Here is a 23,600-nt window from a genome sequence, read left to right as displayed (position 1 = left end):
TCTTGTTGTAAATTATTTTGGAAGGTAAATTCTTTGATGAATAAAAAGATATTACAGATGGAAGTACTCAAATGTGCACCCATTGGGATACCTCTGACTTGCTTAAAAAATTTATGTTGAAATTTAATTTAGTTATGAAAAATGGTGCATTTTAGGTAGGTTTTCCATTTAATTATTATCAATAAAGAAGTTTAAAGTATCTAATAGGAAAGCACAAATTAAAAATAATTTGAAGTGAAAACTTAAAAGTCAAAACTGAAATAAAAGTAAATTAATACAAAAACAAAATAACAAACATTAAATATATATTCAATAATAGTTGATAATTTTCTTGTTGTCAAGAAGCAGTAAAAATAATTATTGCTTTCTGAATTATATCTGGATGAATTGCAAAAGAAAAGAATTAAATGAAATTTTCTTTTAAATTTAAAGTGATTAAATGAGAATATATTTATACAAAATTGAAAGAAAGATTTTTAAGGAATTTTTTAAAAAGCAATCAATATTTAACTTGTCTGGGCATAACTGGAATGAAAATATGTACATAATATATAAATAAAAACAATAATTTAAATAGCAGAAAAACAATAAGACAACATTTTGCGATAAGGGGAAGAAAATATTTTTAAAATAGTATCTTGGAATACTAGCAACTTAAATTTCCAAAAATTAAATTTCAATTTAAAAGATAATTTCTTTTGCAGTTCATCCTGATGTAATTCAGAAACATGCCTATGTTGATAATGCTTTCCGTTGCTCCTTGACATAGACCAAGGAATTATCAAATATTATTTAACATTGAATGATTATTATTTTATTTTTGTATTAATCTACTTTTTTTCAGTTTTGCTTTCCAAATTTTTGATTTGTGCTTTCCAGTTAGATATTGTATGACTTAAGTTCGAATTAGGTCCAAGAATTCATCATAGCAACAGAAATAAAGTACCTGTTATTGGCTAAGACCTTGCATCTAATAGGTGACATTATAACATTTGCTGATTTTCAAGGCAATCGATGAAGAAGATGGATCCATGAGTATACTCTCTCACCCTATCTGCAGCCTCTCGAGAACGTTTTAAGCATGATGTCATTTTAAGTGCCCTAATGCCACAAAGACAGTATACATTTAGAAAAATTCATGGATGTCAGCTCAGTGATGTAGTAGCTGGCACAGTTATTGATGTCGTTTTATGAATATCAGAATAGTGGTATAGACAAGTAAAATCTCAATAGCATTTTTTTTCTATTAATATTACTTCCATTTTATGGTAAAGAAAGGGATTTTTTTTTTAGTAACTTATCCTGCTTTTATACCCATATAATATTCTTATATTTATATAATATATGTAAAAATGGTTTCATTAGTAAAGTCTGATGCAGAATAAAATTGTGCAATAACAACAATAATATTTCTTTCATTTTCATCTTTCTTATTCCATGCAGGGTCGTCCCATTGATTATTCTGTGGATTTTCTCCAACCTCAGAAGCATGTATCATTTCATAAGCATTGGATGGTAAATCCATACGATATTTATAATGACTGGCTTCAAGAAAGGTTGAATAAAGAGCAGCATATGGAATTGTAAATGTGACTAGCCTTTTGTCTTAAAACAATTATTTCTCATATTCGTTTTAAAACAAGAAAAATAAACTGCATTATTATTAACAAACTATAGAATTTTATAGTTTGATAATTTTTATTTTTTTCCATTCCATGAGATATAAATTATCAAAATGAGTTCTTTTTATACAAGTCTGAATATCTATAGAGTGTGTGATGGTTAAAAGTCTCTTAGAACACTGGATTGAGATTGGGAGCATTTTAAGATTGAACTTTATTTTTAAATTTAAGCTTATGTTTCTGCTACATTTTTAATATTTTATTTATTATATATAAAGCATTAAATTTTCAGTTTATAGTTATTTATTTTCTCTTTAGCATATATCTTATCCAGGGCAAGCAGTAAACAATTTAGCTGCCCAGTGCAATCTCTACACATCCTATTGTTCTTCTTCCTAATATTTCCTCTAAATTCTAAAAATTTGATCATTTCTAAATTTTGCTGGTTGTACTTTTCTAAGTTCTAAAAATTTTGCCACCTCTAAATTCTGCTGCTTGGTATGAACACATCAGCATTGAAACCGGCCCTGAACATAGTTGCCTACTCTCCTGGTAGGTTACAGAGTTTCCCAGCTTTTAATTTATTTTGACTTTATATCAAGGAAACATTTTACAATAATAATTGAAGTTTAATGAAACTTAAATTGTGTAACTTTCATTTCTCACATCTGATTTTCAACTTTTTTTAAAAAAAATATTAAGCTTTTCATGATGCCATTTAAATTATAAATTATTAAAGTATTCACTAAACAATACACAAAATGTTCACCTCAATGCTGGCCAGACTCTAAGAGGAATAAATAAAACCTCTGAAACAATAGTACATGCATCTCCATATTGCTAAAAATAAAAGTTTTCAGAAGCATTAACAGCATCCATGCGGTTATGTCTGCTGATACAGTTAATAGCCTCTCTGTTTATTTACATTACTAAACCCATGATTTCTGCTTTGATACTGAAACAAAATAAAAATAAAAAATACTGCAATAGAATGAAGGTCAACATTCTCCAGTCTCAATAAATTCTACCATACCAGATATAGGGCTAAATCTAGTGCCTCCCCCAAAAGCTATTAATTAAATGTTTCATCTAAACATTCATATCTGGTGCACCTATCCTAAGAGTCCATTTAATGGTCATTCATATATGACACTGGGCTCTGTAATATAATTGGTGGTCAACGTATATATGACACACCCACACCAAAAGAACAGTATTGACTTCTGTGGAACTTTTTATGGAGATTCAAATAATTTTTAATCGGTTAATAATATTTTCATCATGTTTAAAAGTACGTGATTTAAAAAAAAAAGGCTTTTCTTCCCTATTTAGGATTTTTTTCTGTTTAAAAGTGTAAGAAAATTACAAAATTAAAAATTAAATCATCAAAGAGTATGAAATTTAGAACAGCTGATTAATTATTAATATTTTTATGTAATTAAATATTTATTTAGTATTTCCTATGTATTGTAAGTAGTTTATTAATCCGAGTCATAAAGCTAAGTAAATTATGAGTTCTTTTAACCCTCTGAGCCGCACGAGTTTTTGGATATATCATGAAGACCTGTATTTATGCAGAATTTATTAACTAAATGTATATAATTATTTATTTTAGCCTCTATTTTCATAAACTTACATTCATTAAGATTACATTTACATTATTAAAGAAAGTAAGAAAGCAAATTATCTTAAGTTATAAGCTAATATGTATCAAGTTTATCTCATGACTGGATAAAGCTGGTCATGCTACTCAGGGGTTAAAAGAGTGTCACCTCGCACTACAAGAACCTTCCAGTGTTTCATGGTTGTCAACTTACATTTTCAGACTGTGCTGTAACTTGACTAAATGTCAGCTTATGTATATAATCTTATATATAATTTATACTGTGACCTAAAAAAAGTATTGGATTATAAATTCTTAATATCATTGTATAATGTTTGGCTAATGAATGAATCATCTGTAAATTTCATTAGAAATCTGTATATGTGTGTAATGTATTAATCAAATGTGTGCCAATTGAAAAAAGCATTTCTTAATCTCACATTGCATAAAGAAACTGTTAATTTTTTTTTAATTGTGTCATATGTATTCTATACCAATTTGAGAATAAATGTTTTTAAAATGTTATCCTGAAACTATAGTTTCTCCAGCTAATCATTACTGTTTCTAGTAACCTCTAAAGGGCCACTTCAGTTTGCTTCATTTGGAAAATCTGAACTTCGCATATAACATAGTTAGTCAACACATGGAACCAACATCATTAAAAAGTATGAACAGCCTTTAATTTATATCATATATACAAATGGAAAAGATGCATATCAACGTAAAAGAGGGACCTTTGATTAGTATGCATTTTAAATAGTAGATACTTAAAATTTGCGCTAATCCTTTTTCCTCTCCGATTTTATACGAATGTCACTTTTCTGAGAATAATAAATTTTATGTGAATGAATGCCTTCTACTGAAAATAGAAAGTTCTTAGGAAAAGAGTCTGCAGTTTAACAATTTATTAAAAATATTAAATTATTTTTAACATGTTAAAAGTCACCATTAATTATGATAATTATATTGTGAGTAAAATGAATTATTAAAAAATAAAGTTATTTATCTTTCTTATTAAATTGCTATTTTATGTAAAGAAAAATGCAAATACGAAATCCTGCGTATTTCTAAAATGATAGAGGTGTCTAATTGCACTGGGAAAATTGTCTAAGAAGTCAAACATAATATGCGATTATAAAAGAGGAATAATCAGTCTGATCAGATGCTATAATATTATCCACTTCAAAGAATGATAAGATGGTCAAAAATTGTCATTTATTATTATAATTGTAATATAAACATTTATAAATGATTCACATTATCTTATTAATTAATTAATTTTAACATAAAATTTATCATTTACAGCAGACTTCACTAAAGATATTTCAGTAGTTTTAAAGAAAGTTACATTGGAAAGCCAAGCATTGTGTTATTGCCCATCGTGTAATGTTTATCCACATTTTAAATCAGTAGAAGATTTTTGGATAACGTTTTGATGAGATATAAATGTTACTATTTGCATGTACAAAAATTTATTCCAGAATATAAAACTAATTTTTCTGTATTATAACAATTTTTCTGTTTAATAATTTATAGTGTTGCTTTTTTAAATGCAGTTAAAGTGGAATGTGACTAAATAGGTTATAGGTTAATTAAAACAAATTCAGTACTACGAGGTAGGATTCAAAACTTCCCAAACTGAGTCTATAATGTAAAAAATATTATGTATTAAATTGCAGAAACACATCATCCTTCGAAATAAGACCCTTGTGCAACAACATACTTTTGCCAGCGCCTGTAAAGTTTATCGAAGCATGTCTAGAATCCATTTTTAGCCATGTCCTTTAATTCAGCCTGCAATGCACATTTAAATTCATCTGGAGATTGAAATCGACAACCCTGCAAGTGTCTTGCCAGTTCAGGAAATAGGAAGAAATCTCAGGGTGCAAGATCACATGAGTAAAGAGGATGAGGCAAAATAATTTTTGTTTTCACAAGAAAATCGTTGATAAGTAGGGATCGGTGGGCAGGAGCATTGTCATGCAACAGCACCCATGACTGCTCAGCCCACATTTTTGGTCTCTTCTTCTAGATTGCCTCACACAAATGACGCAGGATTTCAATGTAGATAGCTTTGTTCACAGTTTATCTTTCAGGGATAAATTCCAGATACATAATGCCCTGGATATTGAAGAATACTTCTCGCCTGACCTTTTCTTTAGAGCGATCTCGGTGGAATTTCTGCTGTAGATTGTGGTGATTTCAACGTTGCAGATCCTCTCTTGGTTTGTGGGTCGTACAAAAAACACCATTTCTTGTCTCTAGTAACAATTGTGCCAAGTAGAGAAGTATCTTTGTCAACAGCCGAAATTAAGTCTCCTGCCATTTCCATTCGAATTCCCTTTTGGTCTACGTTTAACATGCGAGGAACAATGCATTGACAAATCTTATGCATGTTAAGATCCTTGGTCAGTATCCGCTGATATGTGACCTCTGATATCCCAACTAAGTCTCCTACTTGGCAAATTGTTTGCTGCCTGTTTGCACATACTGCCACAGACAACTTTTTGATGTTTTCATTGGTGTGTGAAGTCACGGGAGGGCCACAGTGTTCGTTGTCTTTGGCACTTTCCCTGCCTTCTCTGAAACAACGATGCCACTCAAAAGCTTGTTTTCAATAACGTTTCATTTCCATACACATGCTTTAACATTTCGAAAGTCTTCGTAGCACTCTTTCCCAAGCGAAAACAAAATTTGATATTGATTCTCTGCTCAACTGATGCCATTTCTTTCTGTTGCCTATTACTAAGTGCACCTGCCTAAAAAAAAAGGTTGCTGCGAGCTTTCAACCACATGTGGGACAAACCACTTTTAGAAAAGGGGGAGAATGTAGTAACATAAAAGCATTCATTGTAGTTGCACTACTGCAAAAACATTTTTACGTTATAGATTTAGTCTGGGAAATTTTAAATCCTACAATGTACATTAAATAAATAGTATTAATAATTATTCTTGGATATTATATGTTGAATCTGATAGAATTTTAATTAGAGCCTTTATTTTTGCTGATTTCTTTGGAAATAGATAAATTGTTTGCTTGCCAATAAATAACTTTGTTAATAAGTTGTTTTGCTTTCCAAGAAATATGAATTGTAGCAGCCCTACTAGGAAAATCGCGTGATATATTAAAAGACAGAGTAATAATAATAAAAAGTTTGATAGTGATATTTCTGGTAAATATGAAAAATAAAGGCATAAAGTTTTGATGTAAATGAAAAGTGTAATGAACACTGTGATCACAAAAAAATTCAAGACTTTTCAAATATCCCTAATATATGTAGGCTTGCGTACTTCATTTTTCAAAAGATGCGATTTCCATATGATTTTGCTTATGCCCCGAGTCTCAGTCATGTAAAAGTTATACATGCCAAATCTAAATAAGATTGGATAATATTTAGGGGTTGCACACATTGATTACTTTTATCACAAAACGCTTTTCCTTATGCTGGGTAAGGGGGCATTGAAAGGAAATGAAAAAGCCGATTCGTTGGCAAAGAAAGCCACAGTACACACTTCCATCGATACTGAGGTTCCTTACTCATTAGAAGTCACTAAATTCAAGATCTTCAATGCCTTCAAAATCCTTTAGCAGGAATGGTGGGATTTTTCGGATACTGGCAGGCACACTTACATTTTTCCAATAATATCTATGAAATGGCTTAAGACTGACTGCTACTTGCAGCAGGCTTTTACTGACCACAAGCAATTCTCTTCATACCTCGAAACGTTCTTCCACCAAAATGTCAGCTGTGCATGAGCCATGCAAGCCTCTTCAGCAGACGCTTGCTACTGTGTGAAAGTCTACAGTAGCAAGCGTCTGCTGAAGAGGAACATGGCAAAAACCCCCTCTTTTATTTCATCAATGCTTCCCACTCTCAGCTATGGAGTGTCTTGAGCCTCGAGAGATCTTTTTTTTTTTTTTTTTTTCCCATCAAATGGTGTACCACTTGCTTTTTTTTGGCATTGGCCATGCCTAAGGCCAGAAGTTGTGGCCATTTTATTGTGAAGGCACCTAATAGGCGGCCACCATTACCTCCTACAAGGGGACAGACAATTTACATCCATGCCTTCTCTGGAATTTGATCCCGGGGCCTTTGGCATTGCAGTCAGCTTCCCCAATCACAATACTGTCTGGGCAGCTCGGAGATCTTATCGACTACTATGGGCAATGAAGAGTAAGAGCCATCAGAGCTCACATCTAAAAACCTCATAAAAGCATATAACCATGTATAATACCTGAAAATGTAAAGGCAGCAAGACTATATCTTTGCACATATATAAATACTCACTTAATAACTAATTTTTGCAAATCTACTACTAACCATACTAAAAAAGATTGTAAATTAGATAAACAAATAAATATCATCATGTAATGTATTAATGTTTAAATAAAACAGGGTTGAAAAGATACACAACCTAAGGTTGCTGGTACAATGACTAGGATGACATGACTGTAGTGCCCATTTCAGAGGTGAAGCAGGAGGAATAATAATAATTATTATCTTCAACTAGTGAAGTATTATCTGTACGTCTTTTCATCCTGCAGCATCTAATACAGAACTGATCCAAAGGGCATGTATCAGAATTGAAAGGGAATTCAAATGAACATTGTTGTGGTTGGCTTGCCATCATCACATCCATGAATTAATATCAAAAGTAGTATTGTGTCTTACTATCAAGTGGTCTTGACATCTATAAAGTCTTTGGTCTTCACTTGATAAGAAGTCATATGGGACAATGCTGAAAGAAGAAGTCTGTGGTATCACTGAGTGCCTTAAAATTGTGAACGATTTTAAGGCAGTCAGTGATATCACAGAAAGAGAAATTGCTCTGGAAAACAAGTTTAATGAATCGGTCACGGATGAACAACAAAAACAATTTTTGAAGGTAGTTGAGCATTACAGAAAAGTTTTCACCAAACGAAGAAAAGAAGGGATTGCATTGTTCAAAGTTGATTAATATTGCACGTTTTGCCTGCCAAACACTTTTGTTTTTTTCAACAAGTTTTATGGATCATCGTGGATGTTATTTTTGTGTTACCTCCATTAATCAGGAACCAGCTGTAATTAAAGCGACTTCATTTTCCGCATTCACATGCCACCATGCACTGTCTAACAGAAACTGTTGTTTTTGCCATGTTCCTCACTCCTTTAAAGTTGTGACTGTCAAATGTTCTACATCCTGTACATGTATGTCCCATTAAAAAAGAACACTAGAACAAATTTGTCTACTCTACCTGCAACATTATCTCTAAATTTAAGATACTCTCTGATTTTCACACCTGCAGAAACAATTGGGAACTCTTGGTGATTCTGCATATTAGTAAAAGATCCATTTAGCTATTTAAGTGCCATTCTTTTTTTGTAAACAGTAATAAGCATTTTATAAGGGACAAGAACTGCACCACTGGCCGAGCAGTTCACACACAGCCATCTACAAGAATACGTGTAGTTGATCATCTTACCTAAATCACCACGTACAAATCTTGATAAAGCAAATGCATGCAATTAGGTGTTTGGCATACCGAAATAGATCAATCTGATTGGTGCTGCAAAAATTGGCTCCACGGCAGCTGCCTGAATGACGTTCACGCAACACATAATTCACAAAGAAAGTTATTGTTTCCAACGTTGGCGGGAAAATTGCTTTTTTGGGGATCGTCATACGAAATTCCCTGACTTTTCCAGATTTTAACTAAAATATTTAAATTCCTCAACTTTTTCTGGTTTTCCAGGTAGTAGGCAACCCTGAATTCGGCAGAATCTCCAGATACCTCACAGCTACTGCTCTAGAAACCTGTAACACTATTTAGAAACAAAGTGTGCATGGGATGGAGTAAGTTCTGTATACTTAAGATACCTTAGAGCTATTACTGTACTTTCAAGGATGGCCAGTGGAACCACACCCAATAAAGCTCCATGATATGACAACTCAAACTATCAAAGAACATTTGTTAGGAGGAGGTATGAAAAAGTTTTGAGACTAGCTTTGTTTGCAAGAAATTATTTATCTACATGCACACACTGTCACCTTCAAAATAGCTCCCTTATACAGCAATGTAGCATTCTTACCATTTTTGAAATATGTTCTAGAACTTCACTCCTCAAAGCATGGCGAGTATTTTCTGTGATTCATACCAGATCTCTGCAGTTGTGTCAAAATTTTGATGCTAAGCTGGACTTTCAATTGTGAGAAATTTACAGGAGCCATATCTGGAAAATATGGTATGTGTTGAAGAGAGATCACGTTGAGGCTTGCGAGAAGATGCATTGCTGTCAATATTTTCTGGTTTCCAGCTTGTTGAAGGTCTTGCTGATATTTTGTGATCTTTCAGTGCTTTAAACACAAATGCCACTTGAAATACTTCACACAATTCATGGAAAGTATTGATAAACTACCTGGATCACATGCAGTGTCTTGGTGGCAGATTTGAAAAGTTTCCTATACAATTTCATGATCGCTCTTTGTTCAAGGTGAAATCACAAAAGTGGTCACAATAACACAGCTACTAACGTACACAGTACAATATTTCCTTAGCATATTGACTTAAGAAGACTGGTACTTCCTGTGACTATTTGTGTGGCTTTTTACAACCACTCATAGGAGTGTTAAAAAACTAGTATCAAAACTTTTTGATACTACCTTGTATTTTATAGTATGTTTAAAGGAGCTGTGTAAAAAGCTTTATCTGACTGTTGCCAGATCTTATGTGTCAGAAGGAGAAACCAGTGAACTTGATTTAACAGAACACATCAAGAGCTTCCATATGTCCAGAGCTCATTTTTTATCATCTTTGTACTACTGACTGAATATGTTACTTGTGGTTGCAAGGCATCAACAAAGCTTTAGTTCCAGAAGTCCTGTCACAGATATTAGCTCTATGTAATGCTTATGGTGTACCACTTTAGCTTTCAGCAACAGTTGTTTCTATCTGCAAATGTTTAACTGATCTTTATGTAATAAGATGTAATCATGATATAGTACATTTTAATACACCCACCAAATCACATTACAGGTGCCAACTGATAACCTTTGGAAATCCCTGTTCTAACAAATATATATATTTTAATTAATATTATGGAATGTTTTCAGACTGTGCTGTAACTTGACTAAAAGCAAAAAAGGATGCTCATATGTCAAGATTAGTTCAAGTTGACTACATAAAAACAGTGTTCCAATTATTTCATCCTATCCCTGATGCCACTGTTTCTTGTATGAATAAATCTCAAATGTATATATAATTTTAGTAAACTTCCAGAGGAATAATCTCATAAAAATGAATTTATAAACATCACATAAGTTCTAAGCAATGTTGCCAGATTAAAACTGATAAAGAACCGCATTCAGCAGCTTAAGAAGTTGCAGGAAACTGGATTCCGAGTTTGTTATTTAATCCTTATCGCAACAAAGCCAAAAATGATTTGCAAATAAAGAGTTACAAGGTCATAAATGCTTGAGTTTGGAAGTAAAATTAATTATCTGAAATTGAGATTATGTAATACAGGTTGTATCAAAAAGATGAAACTCTGAACAAGATAGATTTTACTTGCTTGCAGAACTGCAATTTATAAGTATTATAAAACACCAATGTACCATATCTCAACTAATTAAGTTTAAATTCTTATTTTTGAATGATTTGGATTACTCGATAAGGAGAAATCATATTAGAATTCCATACTTATGTTGGGGGACTTTCTAAGAGAAGCAGTAAATTACACAAGAGGAAAAATGCAAAAGCCCCATGAAAACCAACCCATTTAAACCCTCAGGACCCAGTTACTAAAGAGTCTGAACCAATTGATTCATCTGCAAACAACTGTGCTTCCTCAAAATTGGCATCTAAGAACCCGAGTTCAATCTGGAAAAATTTTTTTTTTCTCGCCTGTGCTGAAAAATACCAGTGGTATATTTATAACTTATTCAATAGATCAATTTTTTGCAATAATAAATTAAAACAATTATTTTTAAAATAGCAGACATATTCTTCAATTGCTTTTACAATGCCATAACTCGGGAGCTATGCAAGGAACAATAAAAACGCAGATTATGACATACAGTAATGGATGCAAAGTTAGTAGAGTACAAGAAACTATTTCTGAAACTATGCTATGTAAGATGAAAACAAAATGGACCTTATTTTTGTCCCACTGAAATAAAAGAAAGAATGGCTGGTATGAGATACTTATATGTGTTAGATTCGAGACGTGCTTCCTGGCTTCAGCATTTGGACATCTGGTAATGATTCCCGTGTTATCTCATGAATACAACCCCTTCTTGCTGCTGTATCAGTTGAAAATGTGCAAGATGATTTCTGTATTGTACTTCTAGACCTTAAGGTTTTAAAGATTTGACTCATTTTCTTACTCCCCTCAAAATTTTCATGAAAGATACATGCTGTTTTTATCTCCAATACTGAAAGAAATTCAACAATGAATTGTGGCATACAGTTGACCATGTTTGAGATATGTCAAATTATGAAACAAACAACCATATAATACCAGAGTTGGCAAATTTTCATTATTTGTATCAACTGATGTATGACATATTTTTGTTACTGTAAGAAACAACAGTTTTCCAAGTAAGCGATATCTGCTTCTTTTTAAAATACTCGTAAGTACTGCTAATCACTAATGCAAAATTGTCTGGCATTCTGCCCAAATACTAAAGGGCCATTCAGACTGGGGTTTATCTGAGCGAACGGAGGCAACTGACTTAAAAAACCATTCTCCAAAACTAATTTTTTCTCACAGGGCAGCAAGTTGAAAAATCTGAACTGCAGGTAACTGAACTGGTCGACACATGGAACTGACTCTGTAAGTTCAGGTAACCCCAGTCTGAATGGCCCTTTATGAGTAACTTAAGACGAGTATGAATCTTAGAACTGAGTAGATGAAGGGTCACATAAAATTTCTCCATTTGCTGGAGAGGGAAAATCCTTCTGGCCATCTTGGCTTCAAATTCCTTTTATATCTTTGACTGAATTGACAGAAATAAATGCAAAAATTTGTATTCATTTCAGCCTTGGGATTAATAAAAAGAAATTCCATAACTAACATAAATAATATATGTATTTCATTAAACACTTTTAAATATAATATTATTAAACATTATGGAACTATATTATTTGGTGGAAATATTCTTTTTGTAACAGTAATTATTATAATCATATTGAAGTCACTATAAGGATAAAAATTATTCAATAATATTAATGGGTTAATCTTTGAATTATGGTAACTTGGCGATTTTTTGGCGACCAACCCTGTTACAGCAACCTGCTAGTTTTTGTTTGGATGCCATTTTGTTTTTACAAAGGCAATTTTTAATTTTTTTTTTACTCAACATTTTTTTTTTCAACAATCTGCTAGCCGAATTACACTTATGCTAGAACTTTTATGGAACAAAAGTGCTTAATCATGACCAAAATTAGGTAGAAATTGGGAGAAAGTGCAGAATCGCAAACTGCTTACCGCGTTTTTAAGAATTACACATACACGGAATCCATGTACACATCGACCTATTTTCACTTAAAAAAACATCCCAGAATTGCACAAAAATGGCATTGCGCACACTCTTGACTTTATCCATGTACACTGCTAAAGTCCTAGCTAGTAACCTTATTAAAATGTCGCCAAACTACCTGTTACCATATTCCAAAGATTAGCCTATTAATGCAATGATAATTAAATAATTTTAATTGTAGTTATCCATTATGGTAAAATAAAAGTTATTTACTAGTATACTTTGTTATAAAATGATTGGAAAAATATATTTCAGGGTTCCCCTTGGTGAAAATTGGCGATTTTTTTTTTTGGCGCCATTCCTGTTTACATGCAATGCCCTTTCCAAGTAATACTGCATCCAAAACATAATTAAAGGATAAAAAAATTATAATCTAAATAAATTGCATTTTAAATCAAAATAAAACAAGGAAATAACATAAAAATGGAAATACATGTTAAATTTGCACAGTACAAAAAGAAAATATTGACTTGCCAGAAATTTCTCTGGCTTCTGTGCGCGTGGCACACAAATTTCCTCAACAGCTTCCAAAAACTGCCTTAAAATTATCTGAACCAGAATCTAAATACTGCTGTCGCCACATAAATTCACAAATGTAAGAATAAAAAATATCCCCCGAAGTGACGGACTGGGGGTGGCATTCTTTCGAAAATCCCCTTCTTAATAATACTCAAATGACTCTTTTCAAACCATGATCCCTTTCTAATGGAACACTTTATTTAGTGGACATTTTAATCTCTCTCACATTCGACCGTACGTATTTCCTTTATACAAACAAGACATTTATACAGATTACTGATTAAACCTTCATTTACAATAAACCAATCAATCAATGCTTTCTTTCCCATTCATTCCAAATCGTAAAGAAAGTTCATCTTATTACAGGCAGCCATTTTACAGCGTAAAGCACAAAATAAGCAACGTACATCCTAACCAACATCCAATGCAGAAATAACCTCGGAGAAATATTCTCTCAACAATTCAAAATCAGCACAATCACCCGTTATAACCAATCACATCATGATAGGGTCCAATCAATCACATCATGGTATAGCAGTGCTCCGCAACCTTTTCTCACCTGCGACGCACAAAAAATCTTTCTGGAATTTCGTGGCACACCAAAGAGTTCCGAGTTATCAAGGAAGTGCCGAAAAAATTCAAATGCTGACACACTTACAATCACACACACAACCACACAACAGTGAAATATATAAAAACATTTAAAATAGACATTATTAAGGAAAAAAAAATTGTCATTGTGTATTAAATACATGATAAAAAATTGCAAAATGTCAAATACATGTATTTGATTGCGGCACACCTATATCCTACTCATGGCACACCAGTTGCGGAGCACTGGTATAGGACTTCCAAAACATACACCATAAAATACTCAGGTTACTATAAATGAAACAACAAGTTGGCGATAATCCAAGGGGTTCCCCAAAATTATTTATATGTAGCAAAATTAAACTTTTGAGAGCTGATATATAAATAAAAAAATACATGCAAAACTATGAAAATATAATCAAACACTAAACTAAAAATGCTGATCTACATAATCAGCTTAGATTACTTAAAATTAGTTTTTTTCCTCTGACTGTAATCTTAAAATGCTGGACAAAATAAACAATGAAAAAAACGTTAGCTATTCCTTTTGCATATCCTTTTCTATACACTCCATCTCATTTCACAAACAAATTGGTCCGAATTGCACATGCATATTTCTTCAAAATGTGAAAAGTCTAAATGAAAAAAGTTAATCATGTAAAAGGAAGTAAAGTTCAGATTTCGAGAGTTTGGCATTTAAAAATTTTTTAAAAAAGGTATTTCTTTGTTAATGTTGCCAACAAGATTAGTGTAAATCTGTAATATACAACTTTTAAAAGTTGGCAAAGACCCACACGATGGCACATTAATAAAGAAATACCAGAAAATATATAGAAAAGTTCTTAGAACAGAAAGGGAAAAACTTATACAAAGTACTTTGTTTCCTGTATGAAGATATTTTTCAAGTGCTTAGCTTTATATTTTTCAAGTGCTTAGCTTTAGATGATTTATTATCAAAAACTAAGTCAATAAAAAAATTTTGAAACTCTAGACATCTTAATAGATAACTGCAATCCAGAGATGTTTTTAAAATTATAAGCTTGTTTTAAACACAAAAGAAAATATATAATTTATGAAACAAATAAACATATATGATTTGTTCTACAGCTGTTTTATTTTTATATGCTGAAGCAGTTAGCAAAGAATTTTGATGAAAAACATAATTAAAAAAGTTTGTAGCCAAATTTTCCAGAGGAATTGTAGAAGCCTTACAAACTGTGTCAAAAAAAAAAAAAAAAAAAAAAAAAAAAAAGAAAGTAATTTTTGTTTTAAAAGTATCAAAATATGAACATATTACAAATCAAAATTTATAATTTACATTTCTTGGTCAGACTATATACATTTCAGCAAAAAACATGAAAGAGTACATATTACCAACTTAATAACTTATATTTGTGAAAAATACAAAAGCATAAAGGTCACTTCCTAAAGGAAAGTATTGTTTCGGCATTTTTCTGAATTCCTTAAATAATTTTTGTTATTTTGAGCATAACAAAATAGGAATGATACTAAATAATATTCCCCCCCTCCCGATTCAGATTTGATTTATAAAAATCTGATATATTATGTGAGTTGAAACAGTTAAATACAGAAGAAAATAAAAAAAGTATAAACTTTTCTGTTTTTTAAAAAATTACTCTACAGTTGTTATAAACTCCTTCAAAATGAGTCTGCTAGGCTGTCAGTTATTCATTCATGCAATATCTTCTTGTATCAAACTAAACTTGTACATTCTAAAATGTAAATCCACCAAACAGATAATAAATGCCATTGATTCACACACCTCAATATACCCCTAAAAAAGAACTAATCGTGTAATAAATTGCGCTGTTTGTTCATATTGTAAGCACAAATGAGTATGTGTATGATGCCAACTCTAACTATTTTGTAAATGTACAGCTTTCATATCATGAAGCATTCCCTGTGCCATGCATTCGATAATGTTTTCTAAAATATTTCTTATCTCTAAACTTTTTGTGACAAATATCACATTCGTACGGTTTCTCGTCCATGTGGCTCTGCCGATGAGATTTCAATCCACTATTGGTCGAAAAACCTTTATAGCAGATGTTGCACATGAAAGGTTTTTCGCCCGTGTGTGTCATGTAGTGCAGACGCAGATGTTGTTTCAGCACAAAACCTTTATTGCAAACATTGCATGTATGAGGTTTTTCACTTGAATGCACACGGTAATGCTTATTTAGGCAACTCACGTCGGCAAACTGCTTGTTGCACACATCACAAATAGGCTTCTCTCCAGTGTGTGACAGATAATGTTCTTTAAGGGCATCAGGTTCTGAAAACATTTCATTGCATATATTGCACATGTGTGGGTTTTCCCCTGCATGTATTAAGTAATGTCTTTTGAGGTTTGTTCTTTGAGTAAAGCTCCTATTACATATGTTACATATATACGGCTTTTCTCCAGTGTGAGTTATATAATGATTTTTTAAGGTCTTCAAGTGAGAAAAGCTTTTACTGCATATATCACAGACATGACGCCTGTCCCCGGTATGCGTTGTATAATGTTCTCTGAAGCTATTACGAGTTTTAAATAGTTTACCACAAACATCGCAAACGAACGGCTTGTCAGGAAAGTGAACAGCTTGATGCTCATTCAGATCAGCTTCATTTAAAAAACTTTGATTGCAAATTTCGCAACAAGGAGGTTTTCCACCATTGTGAGTTTGGCAATGTTCTTCTAATTCATCAAAATGCTCGAACTCTTGGAAACACACGATACAAATGCATGGTTCATATTCTTCATATTCGTGCAGTACACTGTCATTGCTTTCATCCATAACAATAGACATTTTAATAATATCTACCTACCGTCCAACTTTCGCAACAAAGTTTATTTCCCAAGAGCTCGAACACAACATACGTAGAACACACCAAGCTTTCACCAGTTAATAACTTCATTGGATGTTTCCACGTTTCCTGATATTAATTCCTCTAAATCCCGCTTGGCTACTACAAAAATGATGCAAAATTATATATTTTAATTTAAATTATTAATTTAAGGAAGAAGAAAATTTTATTGTAACTTATTATTTCTTTGGTCTTTTTTCTTTTAACACATGTGCAATTTTGAGACATAAAATGTTTATGTGGTCTTAATTATCTTTTTTTACTTAATTCTGCTATATTATTTTTAGTTAATATTTTAATATTTTATTGATATATAAATCAAACAAGTTAAAATACGATCGTAAATTACATGAGTGAAAAGTACTTATAATATTATCTTCAATTAAAATATAAATATATAAAACATTATTCAAATTTTCTGAAGTTGTTTTCGATAATGGCAACAGTATTTTGAATATGAGGAAAGTATACAGAGAGTTTTAAGTATATTATTTTAAATATGTGTGTATTAACGCTGCGTTCTTTCTTTTAGCTATTTTTGGAATATATCATACTAAGCGAGGTAAAGCTCTTTTTAACATAATGTTTAATGTTGTTTCAAAAACACTACATGTAACAATATGTTTCCATGTGTCTGCATGCCTTTCACTTAGCATAGTACGAAATATTTTTTTTTTTTTTTTTAAATTCCATACAGTGCGATTCCACAGTTAATATATAATTAAAAACTGTAACTTTGTTTAGTTACACTAGTTATTATATAACGAGCATGAAAACGCAGCTATATAAACTTTTTTAAATTTGTTTCATAATCGATAATTTTAATTCTGTATTGTTACCCACGTGAGGTGAATTTTGTTGGAGGTCACCTTTGTGAGTTTTTTAATAGTGAAAATATTATTTTATTATTTTTCGCGATATGTTTACGTAGTAAATTTTAAAAATTGCTGAGTAATTTTCACCTCAGAAATCATGAAATTTCGTATTGTGTACTGAATAAGCACAAATTTTCATTTTCATGTTAAAAAAATTGTTAGCAATAAAATTTAATATATAATTCGAATATATTTAGAAATATTTCGTAATTTACGTACTTCTCTATGACTTTAACCAAATTAGTTAAATAACGTAACTACTAATGAATAGTAATCTTAAGTACTATGTTACAATTTACTGTGTTGATATTTATCTGTTTTATACTAGGAGATATGCTTAGCTAAATAAGTCAGGTCTAGAAGACTGCATATGAACTTTTCTTCTTCCAGTTCATGCTAACAAACAGAAAACTGAATGTGAAATCATTATAATATGTTTAATGTGCTTTATTCAAGTGTATTTTATTGAGAAAGGAATTTTTTTTTTACTTTTTGACTATTCATTAAAGTTGCTTTTCAGTTTTTAAGAAAATTACGTTTGAGTAATATGTCCTCATGTGCCAATATGTTACTTCAGAAGGTTTGTGATATCCATTGTTTATAAAATTGTTATATTTTTAAGTAAGCTTCAGATTAATTCGTTGTTGATATGTAAGTAAAAGATAGAAAGCATAAAAAATTCTCATTTAATTTAATCATATTCTGTGCATTTCTAAATTTTTATATGTTTAATTATGCATGCAGATATTCATTGGAGATTGTGATGAGAAAATTCATCATAAAAAGTAAAATTCTGTGGAAGATGATATGTAATATATAAAGCATAATAGGAGATTGCACAGGATATTAAAAAAAAAATTGTTTATTCTGTCCCTCTACCTCTTAAATGGCTTTGAATTTCTTTAGTCATTCTTTTCTAAGAGCTGTTCATTTTACTCGTAAACTATATTTCTATGCCATCTTTTTCCTTTGATATTAGATTTTTGCTGGGTTCATGCTGAGCCATAGCTAGGGTTTTTAGCACCTGGGAACAGCTGAAGATTTTGCACCCCTTTCTGTCTGTATGCCAACAATGAAAAACATTTCATTATAAAATTTTGCAACATCAGTTTGACACCCCATGAATACTGCGCCCGGGAACAATGTCCCCCTAGCTACACCACTGGGTTCATATAGTCTTCTGTGACTGGTTATATAAATTGTAATGAGTAGAATATTTCCAGAAAGAGGGTGACAGGAATCTGTTTTCTAAAATTTTAAATGTTAAAATTTTATTGTCTGGTTTCTGTCTTAAATATACCAAAACACCTAAATTAGTTGAATAATATTTGCTGGCCTTATTCTCAACATTTCAAATTTCTAATTCCTATTAAATACTAAATTCTTTTAGCTGTATAATTGATATAATGCATATTTGTCTGGGTGTACTTACTTAAAAATCAGTGTTATTTTATTATGGCAATACAGACAAGGGCTATTTACATAAGGGAAGGCATGTATATGTGAAGGATATATTGGCTCATATTCATGTTATACATGGGAACAATCAGCCTGTTTACGTAGGATCGAGCTGTCAAACTGTAATATTTCAGTGGCCATTGCAAGTTAATGAGATTCATTCAGATATTTGTTAAAAGAACACGACAGGCTGTTAGAATTGGCATGTGTAAGCTGCTTGGCAGGATTATGCTCATTTGTAATAATCAAGGCTGATAAAAAGGTATAAGGAAGAAAAATAAGCACATTTGATCATCTCTAGTATGCATATTAAAAAGTTAAGATTAAAAAAAAAAATACTCTGAAAGGATTAGAAATATGTTTATGCTTGCCAGTTTTTATGTGCTGTCATGTGAAATGCATTCTCATCTTTTACTGTATATTCCTGATAAGTGTTATTTTTTATACTGTTGAAGATTATATTACTTATCATAATTTTTATATAAATTTATTGAAACTTGTATTTCAAAGAAAGTGTAAATAGGTTAGCATCTGAAGATATAAAATATTATATCTTTTAAATTCAAACCTTCTAACCATCGCCAAACCATTGGCAACTTAATTTTTTACTAAGCTAAGATTTGAAAAACAATGGCAGTTTTCAAAAATGATAATGCACTAAGAATTGCATAAAACAGTAATTGAGTAAGAAAACTTAAAATCCAAGAAACATCTGGGTAAAAATATATTTAAGAGTGCTCCTTGGCGAAAATTGGTGATTTTTGGTGACTGGCCAGCAAGGCACAATTTCAAGATGGCTGCTACTAAAAAAAAAAAAAAAAAATAACAAGTCAAAGAATTGTGAAAACTCGGTGTCCTTTTGAAGAATTGCACAAACTTGGCATTGTGCACTGACTTTGTACACATTGATCAATTTTTACTTAAAAATCAAAGAAGCACTCAATTCTAAACTAGAGCCAAACAAAAATTATGTAATCTCAATAAACTGCATTTTAAATTAAACAATGAAATAACATAAAGAAAGGAGGATCATGCACTACCGTCGCATCTACACACTATACAAAGGAAATATCCACTTACCTTATTTAGAAATTTTTGTGTCTTAAATCTGTGGTACAAAAAATTTTTTAACAGTATCTCAAAACTTCCCTCAAACCATGTTCCCTTTTTAACAGATAACTTTATATGGTGAGTATTTGAACCTTTCTTACGACAAAGCCATTTGAAGATCTTATGTTCGATCATACGCACTTCCTTCGTATAAAAATGGGACACTTATAATTCTGTTGAATTACATTCAACAAAGTTTCTTTTCTTCTGTCATCAACCACTTAAAAAAAAAAAACCTTCTGCTCCTTCATTCTATATCACCAAACACCCAGTTTGTCACTGGTAGCCATTTTACAGTATGTAAAGCACAAAATAAGCAATGTACTTCTTAACGGACATCCAACACAGAAATAAGCCATGAGAAATGTTCTCTCAACAATTAAAATCGACGCCATCACTCGGTACAACCAACTACATCATGGTAGGGTTTCGAAAACATACGTCGTAAAATACTCAGGCGACTATACTATAAATGAAACAACACGGCAATTATCCAAGGAGCACCCTAAAATATAGACTACCCATTTCTAATTATTCGATCAACTAGACTTGAAAGTCTGCTATAAAAGTATACTTTTGAGGGTCATAATGAAAGAAAAAATACTAGTGATTGGCTTCTGTAAAATTTTGATATATGTTGAATTAAGAAATGTTTAATCTTCTTCCCTTCTTCAATGGCCTGACAAAAACAATCCCTATGTGGACGAGTCTTTGTGTGTAAAATTTTATGCCCATAATCCTTGGAGGTTTCATGATGTAATTATCACCTTAATCAATAGAAGTTGATGGTAAGACAAAAACAATTGCTATGTGGACAAGTCCTTTTATGCAGAATTTTATGTCCATAATCCTAGTAGGTTTAATGATGTAAATATTATCTTAGTAGAAATTTTTTAACAGAATAAAGAAATTATAGTCGTGCCGATTTAGTCTTTAAATTTGTCTTTTTTAATTTAAGCTGGCAGTTTTCGTTTGTACAGTTTGTTGCATTAGCAAACTTATCTATGTCTTTGTACGAGATATCAAAACTGCAAAATCATTCAAGCGATAGATATGAATTATTTTTTTATCCCATGATATATTTTAATTTATAAGTTGTAGTTTGCCAGTGGATTGATTGGAATTTATAAAAGGCAGAGAATGAGTACCATCAAAATTATGTTCCTAAATTGATGATCAGCAGCTTCTTTTGAGTGAAAAATGTTTTTGCTAGAGCGCTGCTTCGAAAGTTTTTGTTCTGTTAAGCCCTTAAAAATGATATGATGAAATGGATTATGACCTCTTTCTAAGCACTGATGTCAGTTCCATCATGTATACTTAACCCCTTCTTGGTTAGCATCGTTGAAACTGAATTCATCGCTACTCGCATGTCACTTTAAATTCTGCGATTATTTTTGTATTTCTGAATACTAAGAAATAGCATGACTAGTCCTAGTTCCTTCACAATTTTTGCAGTGACATTTTCTGCCTTGAATGTCTATGTGATATCTGTTAGAATTTCAACTAAAAAAAACATTCAAGTTATTTTTGATATTCAAAGTAAATTTTTTTTGATAAAATAAACAAAAAAAAAATTTTATTAAATAAATGTTGTTTTTGTTATTAAATGTGGTTGTTATGTTCTGATGTCCAAGATAAGTTGTAAAGCTGTTTTAATGGTAAGGTAGGAAAACCATTTTCTGAAGCATTTTTTACATAATTTTAATAATTATTTTTAAGTAGATATTTATTTTAAACACATCAAAACAATAGAGTTAATAAATATAGTATCACATTGTATTTTTTAAAATTTAGAACGTGGGTGCTTTGCAGGGAAAACTGACAATCAGTGGATGGAATATCACGTATTTGACCATCTGTAGGTCCAGCAAAAACTGCTTACTTTCAAAAATATTTTGCATTTTTGAATATAGGATAGAACATATGCTAATTTTCAGCAATAAAAAAATGCTTTTTGGGGTCAGAAATTTAAAAAAAAAAAAAAAAAAAAAAAAAAAAAATCCAACCAAGAAGAGGTTAAAGCTAAGTGGAATACTGATCGCTAGTCTTACTGAATTGCTAGTCGTTTCTTGATTGATCTCCCCAGTTCTTGTGAAAAATGTGATGCATCTCTTTGTTATAGCAACAGTTCAAAATTTTGTGGAAATTTATGAGGTATTTTATGTTTAATAATCAGTTTTTATGATTTTGAGCTATAGTATAGCTTTTTATTTCCATTAGCCTTCACAAGAATGCAAATAAAGTTAAAGAATATTTAAAGTAAGTTTTTGAATATTTTATATAGAGCTGCTGGCAACAACGCTTGCAGCTTATTTTCATCTGTCCAGCTCTATCTGTTAATATTTCAGCTCTAGCCATTTTGCTAGCCCATGTTAAAATGCATCATTAATGTTTTGAGTCAGCTAGTTAGGCCAAGTATGTGTAATCTCCTGCTGTGATATTTCTAAATTGTGAATTCTATTTTATCTAACTACCCATGAGGGCCCACCAGCGGCCGAGCGGTAAAGTCGCTGAACACTGGTAGTTCGGTCCGAGGTTCGAATCCCGCGAACGGGCTGGCTGCATGGGCGTTTTCGTGGTTTTCCCCATGTGTAACGTATACGAGCCAGTTTCCCTTAGAAAGTCCTCCACGAAAGGCACCCCTCCCCTTAGGCAGATAGCCCTCGTGTGCTTTGCCATAATTAAATACACCAACACCAACTAACTACCCATGAGTAATGTTTTGTTTCGGCATCTTTGTGCATTTGAAGTGATGCCTTTTGTTTAAATTAAATTTAAAAAAATCTGATGTGTACACCACATGGTTTCCTTGTACATAATATTAGATTATATGTTTTTTCCTGCATTTCATTTAAACTTATTTCCTTGAATTTCATTAGAGATATATTTCTCATTCAATTAATTCATTTCTCACTTCGTGACTAGGCAAAATTATATAAAACCGCAAAATATCTTTATTAAAAATTGAAAAATGTAGAACATATAAAACGCCAGAGTTAAAACAAGTAAAAAAACAGTTTTTACAATTCAAATTAGAGTTTTTACACAGCAAGATATTCGACCAGTGGGCAAAAAATCAGATTTTTTGGGGTACGAAACTGAAAGATTACTTATGGTCCCACTTGGCAAAAAGACCCTGAAGGTGCAGGAACTGATTAAAGTCACTATTCTGCTAAGTTTCAAATGTAAACAAATATGGCTGTTATGGTAAAAAATCTGATTTGTACACATCACATGACTTCCTTGCATGGAATATTAAATTTTATGCATTTTTTGCTGCATTTCATTCAAACTTATTTCCACGAATTTCATTAGAGATAGATTTCTCATTCAAGTAATTCATTTCTCCCTTTGCAGCATGGCAAAAACATATTAAACCTCAAAATTAACTTTATCAAAAACTGAGAAATATAGAAAAATCTAAAATATCAA

At 31.5% G+C, this 23,600-nt stretch overlaps 2 protein-coding genes across 6 annotated transcripts in view; both read left to right on the top strand.

Moving 5' to 3' along the window:
• LOC118186827 (beta-1,3-glucosyltransferase) overlaps nt 1–3,750 on the top strand; it is a 68,467-nt gene extending 64,717 nt beyond the window's left edge. For 3 of the 4 annotated variants that reach the window (XM_035356989.2, XM_035356988.2, XM_035356987.2), the window contains one exon: nt 1,444–3,750. In XM_035356989.2, coding sequence (XP_035212880.1) covers nt 1,444–1,587 — 144 coding nt within the window. In that variant the 3' untranslated portion in view covers nt 1,588–3,750. The remainder of the gene's footprint in view (nt 1–1,443) is intronic. The other variant, XR_004757843.2, reaches the window with a different exon arrangement.
• A 13,412-nt stretch (nt 3,751–17,162) lies between these two features.
• The window catches only part of LOC118186825 (uncharacterized), a 122,774-nt gene continuing 116,336 nt past the window's right edge, over nt 17,163–23,600 (top strand). For both annotated transcript variants that reach the window (XM_035356985.2, XM_035356983.2), the window contains exon 1: nt 17,163–17,287. The gene's annotated coding sequence lies outside the window, so the exon portion shown is untranslated. The remainder of the gene's footprint in view (nt 17,288–23,600) is intronic.

The sequence above is a fragment of the Stegodyphus dumicola genome, chromosome 9 (genome assembly GCF_044657685.1).
Source record: "Stegodyphus dumicola isolate Sdum_Otavi_A_Nest chromosome 9, ASM4465768v1".
NCBI lineage: Eukaryota > Metazoa > Arthropoda > Arachnida > Araneae > Eresidae > Stegodyphus > Stegodyphus dumicola.
This window is presented reverse-complemented; position numbering and strand designations above follow the sequence as displayed.